The 15138-nt window shown below is 39.9% G+C and overlaps 1 protein-coding gene across 1 annotated transcript in view; it reads right to left on the minus strand.

Moving 5' to 3' along the window:
* The window catches only part of NKAIN2 (sodium/potassium transporting ATPase interacting 2), a 1110439-nt gene that overhangs the window by 93476 nt on the left and 1001825 nt on the right, over positions 1–15138 (minus strand). Inside the window, exon 5 of the mRNA XM_088443070.1 lies at positions 4164–4224. Within this exon, the coding sequence (XP_088299196.1) occupies positions 4164–4224 (61 nt within the window). The remainder of the gene's footprint in view (positions 1–4163; positions 4225–15138) is intronic.

Raw genomic sequence — 15138 nt, forward strand, 5'->3', positions numbered from 1 at the left:
GAGGCAAAATGCGTCATCCTCCTTCTGTCGGATTCTCGTGGATTTTGGATCATATAAAAGTCCCCGCGATTGGTGCCACTTTCACTCTGACTGTGGAGAGAGAAGCTAGCAGACATAGTCAGTCACTGTCAGTCACTCAGTGTGTGTGTCCAGTCGGGGTCTTGGCCTGAAGGCTGCTGCTGTGTTGTCCATAAAGGGGTTTAGGCTGCTGTATATAAAGGGGGACTTCCTTCAGTGGGTGCTGCAGTTGCTGTGTCACTTGTCCTGTCAATTAACTGTGTTTGCTGCTGTGTTTTTGTCCTGTCCATCAGGCTAGGGCTGCAGTCCATAAAGGGGTGCTGTGTTGCAGTGGCGTAACTAGGGTATTTGGAGCCCAGGGCAAATTTGAAAAGGGAGCCCCCCCCCAACATCCCGAGATGTGCGCACGCCGCAGGCACGCGTGGGGGGGGAAATGGGTGTGGTCACTTAAAAATGGGGCGTGTCAACATGGCACACCCCTTTATTTTCATGCTGAACATTTCTATCCATATGCACCTTAACCCCAGTAGTACCCCTTATACAGTACCCCCAGTATGCAGTTGTGGTCCCCCTTATACAGCCCCCAATTAGTTCCACTTACTCAGTGCCCCCAGTAGTGGTCCCCCCAAATGCAGTGCCCCACGTAGTGTTCCCCCTTATGCAGTGCCCCCAGTAGCAGTCCCCACAATGCAGTGTGCCCAGTAGCGGTATACTCTTATGCAGTGCCCTTTATATGATGCCCCCAGTAGTAGTCCCCCCCCTATGCAGTGCCCCTTATATAGTGCCCCCAGCAGTAGTCCCCCCATGCAGTTTTCCCAGTAGTGGTCCCCTTATGCAGGCACCCTGTAGTGATCCCCCCTATCCAGTGCCCCCTGTAGTGACCCTTCCTATTATTGCCCCCAGTGGTGGTCCCCCGAGTGCAGTGCCTCTAGTAGTAGGCCCCTTTTACAATGCCCCCAGTGGTAGTTTCCCCCAAGTAGTAGTCCCCAGTAGAGTAGCCCCCCCAGTAGAGGTCCTCCCAATGGCGCCTCCAGTAGTAGCCACCCCTCCCCAAGTAGAGGTCCCCCCAGTAGTAGCCACCCCCCTCCCCCGTTGTGCAGATAGGTTAAAAAAATAAATATATGTATATATATATATATATATATATATATGAAAATATACTTACCTGAATCTCTGCTCCTGCTCCTGGTCCTGCTCGCGACGCCACTCCCGCCCGGGCTGGCGTGCTCAGACGTCATGACGTCAGTCCCATTACCCACTGCAGGAGCCGGACCGAAGTCCGGCTCTTGCAGTGGGTGCTGCAGCAGTCAATGAGAGTCTATCTGACTCTCATTGGCTGCTGTTTAACACACGGATCGCCGCCAGCGCTGGCGGCGATGCATGTGTTATGCACAGCCTGAGCCCGCATCCTAGCTATTGGGCAAGCGCTCAGGGGGAGGGAACGGGCTCAGGTGTGAAGCACAGGACCGGCGCTGGAAGCCTAGCGCTGGTCCTGTGTAAATGTGTAGTGCTGACCGCACTCATTGCATTATACATTTTTAAATAAATACAGATCCAAAACCAAAACAAGCAAGGGGCGGTTTTGGCACAACCATATCCAGATTCAAAATACAAGGAGATACAGATCCAAAACCAAAACACAGGGGTTGGTCCCTACTCACAATGCTTAAAGGATACATAAAAACAATTAATAAAAATGACATACAAATGTAGTCTTAGGCAATAGTTTCTTAGAAAACAAAAGGAACAAAAATAAGAATGATTTTCTTACATGAGCAACTGTTTGTTGGGAGTCGCAAGAAGTCTCCCAAAGACCTGAACAATTGTACACATTTATTATGCCACTTTATTCCTACCTTGGGCTGCCAAATTACCCCCTTCTTTGGTGTTTAGTTTGAATACAAATCAGGTTTTACTACTCAGAAAGCATTATTGACCAAACAATACTTCAACATATTATTTATAGCTATGCACATACAGTATACATCAGAAAAGGAAAATATTAGGTAATAATAAAGCATCTCATTATGAACAAATAGATAGGAAAAATGGAAACATTATAAGGTGGTATTTAAAAGTTATGATATTGCCATATTTTTATCTCTTTCTTAAAAGGGATTTTGACCTTGCTGTATTAGTGTTTTGAATAAGATCAGGGACTATGACGTTTTACAGGTCTTTAAGGAATATGAGAAGATGAACATGACATATGAAAATTGGCATATTAGTAACAAGGGCTACTAGGTTTAGGAGTTTACTACCCTAATCATAAACTGTTATCTGTCCCCTAATGTAAGCAGCTTTTTTTAGATGCACCTTGTGTTCAAAGCACTTGTACAGTATTTATTTTATTCCAAAATATTCTTATTATGGTTAAAGTCACAAACCAGCATACCAAGTCTTGAAAGGCCTTCACACACCCTTGGGCAATAAAATACTGACTTCAAGTATCTTACATAAATACCTGAGCTTATGATGTGCTAACTGAAATGAAAATAATACCCACCACACCAATGCTTTTTTGTTTAATTAATAACATTAAAGGTGAATTAAATATACTAAGCTGATTTACACAATGGAGCCACTACGTTTCAAAACTTTAAGAATAAAGATTCAGTATTTAACCTTTTGTACGACTCATTTTTAAGCAACATCCTCTTTTAATGCCATTTGTGAATACATTTAACTAATAAAATATGTGTGCAAAGTATAAACAATAACAATAAGTTAATGAAATTTACATTATTAAATGACACTATTATTATTCTTCTTTACCCTTAAAGTGTATTTTAATGTATTTTTCTTTTAAATCAGATTAAAAAAAGATACATATATTTATGTAACACTTCTACAACACTAGAAGGAGAATAAGTGTGATTGAGGAATAGGGGAGAATAAACAATGAAATGTACTAATGGCATTTGTACTGTTCATATGTTGTAAATTCTAAAAGCTAAATATATATATATATATATATACCAAATGAAGCAAGAACGGCGGCACTCAGAGACCGGTAAAAAAAAAGCTGTATTATGGTGTTAAATAAAACATTTCGGAGCCTGATGCCTCTTTGTCAAGGCGTGAACAAAAGGGCTCTGGGCGCCGAAACGTTGGAGTTATGTGACACCATAATACAGCTTTTTTTTCCTGGTCTCTGAGTGCCGCCGTTCTTGCTTCATTTGGAATCTACTATGTTGTGTAGGGCACCAGATTGCATATATACAGTGTATATATATGTATATATATATATATATATATATATATATATATATATACGGCTTGTAATATCAGCATTCTGGTATGAAGTATGACACAGACGAAGGGGTGAAATGCCAATGCTTTACTGTGTATTTTGAGCTTCATAGAGGAGATCTACGGAAGGCACCTGGGTCTGTTTACTAAAGTAATGGGAGTGCCACCTGACTGGAAATAGAGAGAGCGGAAGCAATATAGAAGTTGTGGATGATGTGTGAAATGCATTTTTTAAAATGAATAGTTAATGTGTTTTTATAATAAAGGAGGCTATGTAGCAGGATATTAAAAAAATTATCTGAATGCCATATCTCAATTAAAGTTATATATATAATATATTCATCTTGTTCCAATAACGTTAGTCCATACCAAAATCTAGATGTACAAGCTTGACACTTTCACATGTTAAGCAAATGTGATAACATAATCCTGTTGTTAGACATAGTGTAGGAAACTGTTAGAGTACATGACCTTTTGCTGTGCCCACAGGAAGTGCAAACTTCTCATGACATAATAGCCTCAACCACTGTTTCTCCATGAACTTGTGTATTTACTTTAGTTTCCACTATATGGGTCACAGTACTTCACATTGTAATGATTAGGTTCAAATCATATAAAAACTTATCATATCAAAAATATATATTTTGTTTTCCTGATGCATAAAAAGTCACAAACCCAATTTCAGGCTCGTGAGTTGTTGCCAATTACAATTACTTTATAAATTATTGTACCCCATGAATATCCTACATATAGAGCATGTCATTTATCAACTTGGCAGTGGCCTTACATACATTTTCTGTATAAAAAAAGTTCAGACTTGTTTTTTAAGATTCTCAATATGACACTGAAGTTCATGGTCAGGGTAATAATGTGTCACAAGCATGAATACTTACAACTGTCTTCTTCTTCAGAAATACATTTCAAGACATAGCACGCATAGATAAACCCAGCAAGCTGAAATAAAACAGATATATGTGATTCTTAAGGGTCAGTAACAGATCATGAACAACACTTTAACTCTTATACTGCATGTGTTACTTAAGCAGAAGAACTATCATTCTGGACTATGGCCTATTCACAGACAGTTAAGCCCAGATTTTATGTTTTCAATGGGACAAAGAATAAAAGTTGTAAATAGAGAAAGATGTGAAATTATGGAAAAGTCCCAAGGCGTAACTACCATAGCTGCAAGGGGTGCAGCTGCTATGGGGCCCAGAGCTGAGAGGGGCCCATCTTACTTGACAAAGTTAAATGTGTTGTATACATTTTTCACCATTGGGTGGTATTATTATTATTATTACTACCAGTTATTTATATAGCGCACACATATTCCGCAGCGCTTTACAGAGACTAGTTGGCCATTCACATCAGTCCCTGCCCCAGTGGAGTTTATAATCTATATTCCCTATTGGTACATTAAGGCCCTTACAAACTTTTGCTATGGGGCCTTCAAATACCTAGTTACGCCCCTGGAAATGTCTATAAAAGCACCTAAAATTTAAATTAAACAAGAAAAAAAAAATACAAGGCACAAATAATTAGGAAATACTCCACTATTATATTTGGTGATACAGATATTTGCATTTTCACTGTTTGCTATTCACGTATTTTCTAGAAACAACTGTTAAAAAATTACAGCTCTGTGATCATTGGACCTGATTCAGAGACGGTTGCAGTTCACTTCTTTGGATGCAACAGCAACGCTAACATATGCTAATGCAGCAGGAAGAGTCTGAGGATATAATGCAGATCTGAGCGCTGCGTCCGAGGATGTAGCATCGGAACACTATTTTGAGGACATCTCTGAGTGAGGCCCACGGTTAGCTAATTTTGGCACTACAAGCATGTAACTAGCACAATTATGAATTATTATAATTGATATCTCTTTGTGTCTTGTAAATTCAATGTTAATAACTATATATATATATACATATATATATATATATATATATATATATATATACATATATATATATATATATAAAAAATTTACTCATTTTTAATAGAAAAGCTTACTTTTTAAATAATGTACATGTTAGCTAATTGATTTTCAATTAAGAAGAATTAGGTGGTGAGACTAATTAAGCAGCATTTCTATTAGTTTACAAAGAAAGATATCTCCTGTCTCATTTGTGAGGCAAAAATTTAGGAGTGATAATTTCTAAAGTTCTTAGAGTTCAACATACCACACAGTTAAATTAAAAATAAAATAATTCATAAGAAGATCAATGCAGATTATGAAGATTACATCTACTGGCATATATATTATTTAGATTGTTTACAGTCTAGAGACATTTGAAAAATCTATTTAATGTTAACCTTTTAACTGAAAGGAAGTTATGAGTTATGGTTACGGTTAACTCAAGTTGATTTTCCAGAATTTGGGAAATTTTCAATTTTTGCACACTAAGTTGTATAGTACTGAACTTTAGGAGCAAGGCAACTAGAATTAAACTTATTATTATCTATAGTACCTACAGATTATCAGATACTCTCACCAAAGAAGAAAATGTAAAATAAAGATTACATTATTATATATTTTGTAACAAATGCTAATCATGGATTATTTAAATTGCCAGTCACAAAAAAACTAAAATAAATAAATAAAATAACTACAATCAAATGTTAATGGTAATGTAATAAACCAAAATAGGTTATATGCAAGAAAACTTACTAAAATACAATTTTTTTTTAAATAGTATACATTCAGGGGCGTCTTAAGAGAGGAGGGGGCCGTGTGCATTCCCCGTGCCAGGCCGCCTCCTCTCTACCCAGCAGCCGACTGACACTGTAGAGTCAGTAGACTCTGGGCACTAGAGTGTGCCCAGAGTCTACTGCGCATGCGCAGAACACCGGAAAAATGGCTGCGGCGGCCATTTTCCGGTGTTCTGTGCAGCGCTGACACCCGACGCGGGAGTCGGGACCACGGACGGGTGAGTTTTAGATAATATGGGTGCACGGTGTTCGGTGTGGGGCCCCTCTGGACCCAGGGGCCCGTGTGCACCGCACACCCTGCACCCATTATAGATACGCCCCTGTATAGATTTAACAACACAGATATTTCATTGACAAATGAGTAAGTCATCAACAAAACTGTCATTACAAGATAAAACTAGTTTACATTAGCTAATAAATGTACTGTACACAAGTGAAGAAAAGTAGCCCTTTAGTGCACAGGTATATGAGCATCAAGAGTGCAGACTCTGTTTTGCAGGACAGAATATTTAATAAGATTTATTGGGTAGAAAATGTGCATCTTTAGGACATTCCTTGGAATAAGGGGTTATTTTTTATAGAGGCATATGGTCATGCCAATGGTCACAAGTCATCCTTTACTGCCAATCTGATGTATTTATACCATTCATTTGATGTGGTGAGGCACATTGATATTCATACAAATTCCTATGTAATAAAAGTATTCAGTGTAAGATATTCTTTACGACAGAATGGGTAATTTATTATGTACTAGCCAACATCATGGGTTCTCTATTAAATACTAGCCATCATACAGTAGTTGGTGCTTTCAATCATTCTGCCTCTAGACATATCATGTTTTGCAAAACATTATACAGTAAAAGTCTCAGCCAGACTAACTGCTGTTGTGAGAAAGCCTTTTCCATGTGGTGAACCTGGCCCTTATTTTTCATCCAGTTGAGATTAATCTTCAATGACATTAAACACTGCATCTATTTAAAATCATTGTGCTGGTTTTCTTCCTTCCACTCCCTGATCTAGTTGTGACTGGTAAACTAAACAGAAGAAAATACAAAATGGGTAACTAAGGGAATGTGAAATAATTAATGTAGGTATTTAGAATACCATTGATTTTCAAAGAGCTTAACTAGCATAAACAAATCTTATATATGAAATTAATTGGTTTATTTGTTTATTTGTTTGTTTGTCCGCCTGTCCGGTTATACATTCAGACACCACTGCATTGCCTGGGATAAAACCAATGCGAGGTGGACTAGTTGGATTCTAGCCACATTTTAGGGGGTTAGGGTCCTGGTTGGATTTTAGTGTACACTGGGCAGAACTTTGACCCAGGGAGCCTGTTCTGAGCCTACCACTGGATGGATTTGGATGAAAACTTCACAGAATGATAACACTGGATCCTAAAACATACTATGGGGTTGATGTCCCGGTCAGACCTCCCATTGGTGTACGCTGGGCAGAACTTTGACCCAGGGATGCTAGGCAGAACTTTGACCCGGGGAACTTTGGATTGATTTGGATGAAAACTTCACAGAGGGGTGGCAACTGGTTTGGTATGGCTAATGGAGTGGATGGGGTCCCTGTCCGACCTCGCGGCAGAGTGTGCCGGGCAGGACTTTGACCCAGGGAGCCTGTAATGGGCCTTCTACTGGATGCATTTGGACGACATCACATAATGTGAATGAAAACTTCACAGAGTTGTAACATTGGATCCCAGAAGACATACTATGGGGTTGAGGCCCGGTCGGACCTCCCATTGGTATACTCTGGGTATAACTGATTGGAATCCTGGTTGGATCTCACGTCGGAGTGTGTCGGGAAGAACTTTGACCCAGGAAGCCTGTACTTTGTCTTCCACTGGATGGATTTGGACAACATCACATAATAAAACTTAATAATTTGAAGATTGAAACCCAGGCAATGCCAGGTACTTTAGGAAGTGTTAATAAATTAGTATTTATTTCCTTTGCAGGCAATACAAAAGTATACTGACCTGTTAAATTACCATTATTACCACACCCAATTTGTAACTACAGTAATTAAGAAAAAGTATTATTTTTTTAAAATTGACATTAAAGTCTGTATTTTGTTTTGTTCTATGGTAAGAATTACTGAATTAATACAACGTTATTCTTGATGCAACAAATTAAAATGGGGTGAAGTATGTTTTCACCTATTCCAATACTGTCTGTCGAAAAAAAACAAAACCAAGCCACCATTCATTCTTGGGTGTAGAAGACTGATATTAATGTGGCATCCAAAGCTAGTTGATTTTGATAAAGTACAACTTCTAGATGCTGACAGCTGATAGAGTGGTGTGGTCTGCTATAATAGGGCCTAATCACTCTTTCTGATTGCACACTGGCAGCTGGACAGCTCAAATCTGAATAAAGAGTCTGGCTAGTGTGGATCACATTTTAAATTAGAATTACCTGTAATAGAGATGATCAGGTTCATGGAAGTATTGCTGCTAATGTAGAGATGTGTCCACATACATCTTACCTTTGTGCACTACAAGTTATGGTAAACATAACGTGTGAGCAACGCATGACTCTGTAGAGCGAGTCTTTTTTGTATGACTTTTTACCTTTAAATGCATCTTATTCACAAAGGTATGCAAATAGGATGCACGAGCAGCTTCTGCTGATTAAAATGATATGCGGCATGCCAATATTCTGTGTGCGACTGCAGGTCTATATGTATATGAAATGCTATGTAACAGTGTCAGCGGCTGTAACACACTGTAACAGAGCATTTCCCATGCAGATACACCTGCAGTCACACACAGAATATAGGCATGCTGCATATAGTTTTATTGATGCATTTGGAGGTAAAAAGTCGCACGAAAAGATGCTCAGCGCTACTGAGGCACTCCACAGCATGGCATGACTAGAAGGGCTGTTTAACGCGCAAGGAATTAAAATGTATGTGGACACATCTTTCACATCATTCAGACTTTTATGGCCTCAAGCATCTGACTGTTGTTACTGTTGCTGCCACCAAAGGAAACAATCACCACTATTGAACTTTGTTGGGATTATGTAATAACTTGTAGGTCTTCAGCACATATCATCTTCTCCTACTTAAGTAATATTTTGTACACATTCTTTTTAATATTTTGTACATTTTTTTCCCTGTAACAATCCTCTAGGAAATAGATATTATTATGTGTTAACTAAAGATCTAATACAGTGGCAAAATGGTAATTGACTACATATAGATATTATTTCACAAGTGCTCCATCATAGTGTCAGCCATTTCCATTATTATATTACTATCAAATACAAATACTATCAAATCCAGCTATACCATCATAATCATTATTATCCCAATTGTCATTATTGTTTTGTGCAATAATAAGCATTTGTAAATAATATTATAAAAGAGATTTAATATTCCTGGTAGCATTAATGGCACTGCATTAGTAGTCACTGCAAAGAGCGCAATTATCTGGCATGTCCCCCATGAATTGCAATTACAGAGCATATAACTAGGGGCCTGATTCAGAGCCGGACGGTCTGACCAGAGCGCTCGCTTTGAATCAGGGCCCTCCTCCATTAAAATGGAGCCTCCTCCTGGACGCTCGTATAGCTGTGGGTGACCACCCACAGCATATACGAGCGTCCAAAAAGATGGTCGCGATGGTCATGACCATCGCGACCATCGGACTTGCGACGGAAACCCTGCGGTAGCGTTTCCCAGTTACAAGTCCTGGAGTGATTTTGGCTTTTTCAGAGCCAAAATCACTCCCACTGACATCACTAGTGATGTCAGTGGGGCCAGCTTCAGACGGTAGGCGTTCCCATGGGAACGCCCCCATCTGGCAGGCACGCCCCCGGCACGCCCACCAAAGGAGGCGTGCTGTCACTCACCATCGACAGCACGCCCCCTATGGTGCGAGACCCGGAGTGACAGCTTGGCTGTCGCAGTCCGGGTCTCGCGCATGCGCACGACGGAGCTCCCTCCGTCGTGCGCATGCGCAGTGGGGAACATCGACCCACTTGCGAGCGTACTGCCGCTTGCGAGTGGGTCTGAATGACCCCCTAGGTCCCTTCCAGCAAGTTGTAATGCACCAAGACAGAATTGTTCATGGCTTTCTTTTTTGCTGATGAAGTTCACAAACATATTTAGGCCCTTATTCAATTAGGGAGCGAAAAGTCCATGCTGGTCTTTTCGCTTCACATCGGAGGTTAGAGTGGGGATAAAGTATCGGGCGCGTGCCCGCTTATCCCCATATTCAATTTAAAAGGAGTGAAAACGGGACCCGGCGAATTTGGATCTACGAAAAAAAAACGTGAAATGTGCCTGGGACCCCCCTAAAGATGTCCAGACATGGGGGATCACTATGGGTACCTCCATTTTTGCCTGCTGAAGGAAGTCGGGGTCTCTAATAGCCGATGCAGGTGCATTTTTGCATTTTTGAAGAAGTGGCCAGGAATAGTACTTAGGTTTTTCTTTCGTTAAAATAACTTGTCCCAACAAATTTGGGGTAGATGAAAATGGGTACAAGCATATTTTTATGTCCCTAAAGTTACTTTGAAAAATTCTTTAAATAAACACCTTCCGCAACCACCCACAATGAAGAATACACCTGCCGCATACTTGGGTACCCCCCCCCACTTAATTTATTTAGTTTGTTAAAAACTTGTTTCACATATTTTTATTTTTTTTACCCCAAAATTAAAATAATTTTTTTGGGGTATCCCAATTTGTTTTGACACATTTCGTTTTTAGGAGCAATTCCCAGGGGTGCAGGCTATTTTTTTTAAGCCTGCACCCCTAAACCCCAATTCTGCACTTTTTTTCGCCATGTAAAACATGGTGAAAACTTATCCCTGATTTTTTACAAAGACTTTTCGAACCGGCGAAATTTCTTTGTAATTTAACACGGGGATAATTGAAACATGTGAAAACGACTTTTCACATCCAAATGGAATATGCCCTTAGTAGGGGGCTCCATTTTCATTTCCATTTTTGTGCAATGGCTATTGCTTTCTAATCTGAAGTGTCTGTAAAATGTTCTGGGCTGTGTAGGAGAGATAGAAGTGAGAGTTCTGTATATGTTGTGACATTGTTTCGAACAATCAGCTCCTAACTGTCACTTTACAGGCTGTGTTTGGTACTTTGTTTCTCTCCACTTTATCTCTCTCCAAGGTTTGATACAACTCCCCCCTTGCCAGTTAAAAAAAGCCACAAATGTAAATTATACAGTGCAGCTACAATATTTGTCTTATTGTCTACCACTACATAACACATTTTTAGTGCACTGGTTCTCAACCAATAATGAAACACATTTTGTAATATAGTTAATATGTTTGGGGACTTTCCTTTACAGTGGATACAGAGTCTCCACCGCTATTTTCACAGCTCTGAGTACAAGCTCTTCTCCACTGCCCCTATCACCCCCCTACCCCGTTTCTCTTACCGGCAACACTACTGCAGGATGTAAAATTGCACGAGGGGGCAGGATCAGGGATGCACAGGTGCAGAACCACTGCAGCCTATATAAATAAACACTCGCTGCCACTCCAATGCTACAGAAAGTGTATGGAAATACATCAAATAGAGATGTGCGCCAGACCATTTTTGCTGATTTTGGTCCTAATTCGTCAGCTGGTTTTGGTTTTGCCAAACCACCGTGACTGGTATTGGATTTTCTTCCAAAAATTGTTCCTGAGGTATTATTAACCTCAATAACATAAATTTCCACTCATTTCCAGTCAATTTGGACAACCTCACAGATCACAATATTATTTTCAATATTCAACATTGCGACTGGGTGAGTGCTGTCATACTTTCTTCCTCTTGCAAAGGATTGTTTCACGGTCATTTGTTTTTTTTAAATAGTAGTCTTCTGGGTCCCCTTCCGGGATGAAGATCCATCCCCAGCGGCAGCAAGCCTAGCGCTGAAGGATTCTTCTGAGGAATCCTGGATAGGGAAGGAGTTACCTAGCATTAACAAACTGGATGCAGGACTACCTCCGATCATTACTGTGTATATTGAGGATGAAGGTGTTTCTGATGTTGTCGAAAACTTTTCATGAGTTCGCTGCAAATGATGTAACAGGGAGGAGGTTCCCAGATGGTTACCGTCCTTACCTCTACTTATCATGGTTTTACAAATGCTACAGATGGTTTAACAGTTGTTGTCAGGCTTTGGATAAAAATAATTCCACACATAAGGATTTGTTAATTATAAGATTTGTTGGTCCTATGCCCAGGCATGACAATGGCCTTCCTCTTATCATTGCCAAGAGCTGCTTCCACTGGTGTCTGACTTTAGTGTTCGGTATCAGCTACACAAATATCCCCCTCATCCTCTTGCACTTCCTTGGTGGCATCCTCAATTTCTAAGTCATCAGCTATATTTGTGCTGCTCATCCCCACATTTGCAGAGGAAGCATAAATGGTGGAAGATGGCTTCTCTGCAAGTACAACAGTTTAAGAAAGATCAGGCTCACACATAGCACTTGTGGCACACTTAGACTCTCCTCAGGGATTTGTGACATTTCTGTTTCTGAATGCACAGTTTGTTCTACTGCCTTAGTGGTTTTAATTTTTTTTGCACCTCTTCTACACTCTGAGTGATAAGGTCTTGCATCGTCATGAGAAGCAGAGGAAGATGCTTCACTGACACTTGCAGAACCACCACTCATAAAGGCCAAGGCCTCAACCTTTACTTGCCACTGCGTGTTGTGGATGGCATGTTGGAAATTTTATGTTTTTCTGCACCACACTTTCCTTCTATTAGATGTTTTTATTTCTTGCCCTTAGAGCATCGGCTTTAGTAGATGACATTGAAGGACTAGCATTGTCATCATGACTGGTAGCAGCAGCTTTAGCGACAGAATTTGGTTGCCCTTCTCTAAATGGCACGTTAACCATTTTTCAATTTGCAGATCACTGCGTGGCTTAAATATGCACATGAACAAAGTGCACTAGGCTAAAGCACAGTACAAACAATACAATTATTTAATTTATTTTTTTGATGGTGCAGCTCTATTTTTGCGTGAACTCAGCCACAGGGCTTGCCTTATACATGCACCAAACAGTACAAATATTTAATTTATCTTTTTTATGTCACAGCTCTATTCCTGCGTGGACTGGAGCCAAAGGGCTTATATATGCACTTCAAAAAAGTGCACCAAACAGTACAAACAATACAATTATTTAATTTATTTTTTTTGATGGCACAGCTCAATTTCTGCATGGACTGGAGCCAAAGGGCTTATATATGCCCGTGAACAAAACGCACCAAACAGTACAAACAAATGAAACAATACAATTACTTAATTTCTTTTTTTGATGGCACAGCTCTATTCCTGCGTGGACTGGAGCCACAGAGCTTATATATGCACATGAACAAAGTGCACCATACAGTACAAACGATACAATTATTTAATAAAATTTTTAGATTTTTGATGCTGCAGGCGCAGCTCTATTCAAACTGAATGTTTTACTGATGGACGCACAGCCAATACTGCAGAGTACAACACAGCATACTGCAGCATGCACCCGCTATGCACATTGACCAAGCAGCACAGCCACTTGTAACTTGTGAGTCCGGACACAGCCTATACAGCAGAGTACAGCACAACATACAGCAGCGTGCACCTCCTATACACATTGACTAAGCAGCACAGCCACTTGTGACTTGTGAGTGTGGACAGTCTGTACAGCAGAGTACAGCACAGCATACCGAAGTATGCACCCCTATACACATTTACTAAGCAGCACAGCCACTTGTGAGTGAGGACATAGCCTATACATCAGAGTTAAGCACAACATACAGCAGAGCACCTGACAAGGAAATGGTGCCGAGTCCCATCCGTGGTGCTTTATATAGAATCCAAAACCCACGAGAATACGAAGATGTGAGGATGACATTTTGCCTCGAAGTAGAATACAAGTAAGATGGTAAGACCCGAGCCACCGCGAGGATTGACTCGGATTCCCAATGTTCGGGCAGGTTCTGATTCCAAGGAATCCAAACCGCTCATCTCTAACATAAATATATACATTTTTGATAAAATGCTGACATTGTGGGTTTGAGTAAACATCAACAATGAGACTATGATAAAGGGTATTATATCTTCAGATTTCCAGGTACTGTTCTTAGTAAGGGACAAAGTGCTCTTCAGTCTTGTAAAGCCACTGAGACAGCTTGTTCCATGGATTTTGGGTGGTTATTTCTGGCTGACGATTTTCCCTTTCATTTAGCTTATCAAGGCTAGAAGTATTTCAGATACAGTGATTAAAGTAGCAGTACTACAGCTGCATCTCTTTGAGTCTAATTGCCTAATTTAATTATTGCCTTCACTTAACAGGCATTTGTTTACATTTGTGTTTTACCAAACTTTCTGTATTGGTATGTTTAATTAACATGATAGTAATTATTAAGGAAAAACAAAAGTTTATCTCAATAGACGGTACTAATATTGCAAAATGAATAATTACAAACTAATGATAATTATGAATTGTAACAGAACAAGAGAGCATTTCTCACAGCAGTCAATGTAGGTTTGTCTTAGTGACTAGCCAGTAAGTGAAATTAGTAACCAGTTTAATAATTCCACAAGTACACCATATCAAGATCAATTTGTATGAATTTCATCTGGGGTACTAAAGCAGTGCTGCAACTGTGCCTATGCTGTCCTATGCTTGCACTAGCATTAATCTTTAGTACAATGTGCACGGTGAGTTTGACCACTGTGAGATTTATAAATTTGTGGAATAGAATTAATAATCTCAACAGGACAGAACATTTCTTACATGATAATCATTCTAATGGTTAGCCAGTGGTCAAAAAGAAATCAAAATAAAAACAAATTGTATGAATTTCAGCATCTGAATTTTACGGGTTGGGTATGGGATCCCGCCGGTCAGAATATCAAAGGTGGTGTGCCGATGGTCAGAATCCTGACACCATTAGATAAGTACAGTATCCACCACTAACCCTTAGCCCTATCCCTAACCCTCCCTCCCCGATGCCTGCACCTAACATAGAAACATAGAATTTGACGGCAGATAAGAACCACTTGGCCCATCTAGTCTGAACCTTTTTTACCTTCGGCAACCCTATGTGATCCTCAGTTCTTTGTAAGGATATTCTTATGCTTATCCCAAGAATGTTTAAATTGTTCTACACCTCTG

Source organism: Taudactylus pleione, unplaced genomic scaffold (assembly GCF_031769625.1).
Source record: "Taudactylus pleione unplaced genomic scaffold, aTauple2 ptg000326l, whole genome shotgun sequence".
In the NCBI taxonomy this organism is placed as follows: Eukaryota; Metazoa; Chordata; class Amphibia; order Anura; family Myobatrachidae; genus Taudactylus; species Taudactylus pleione.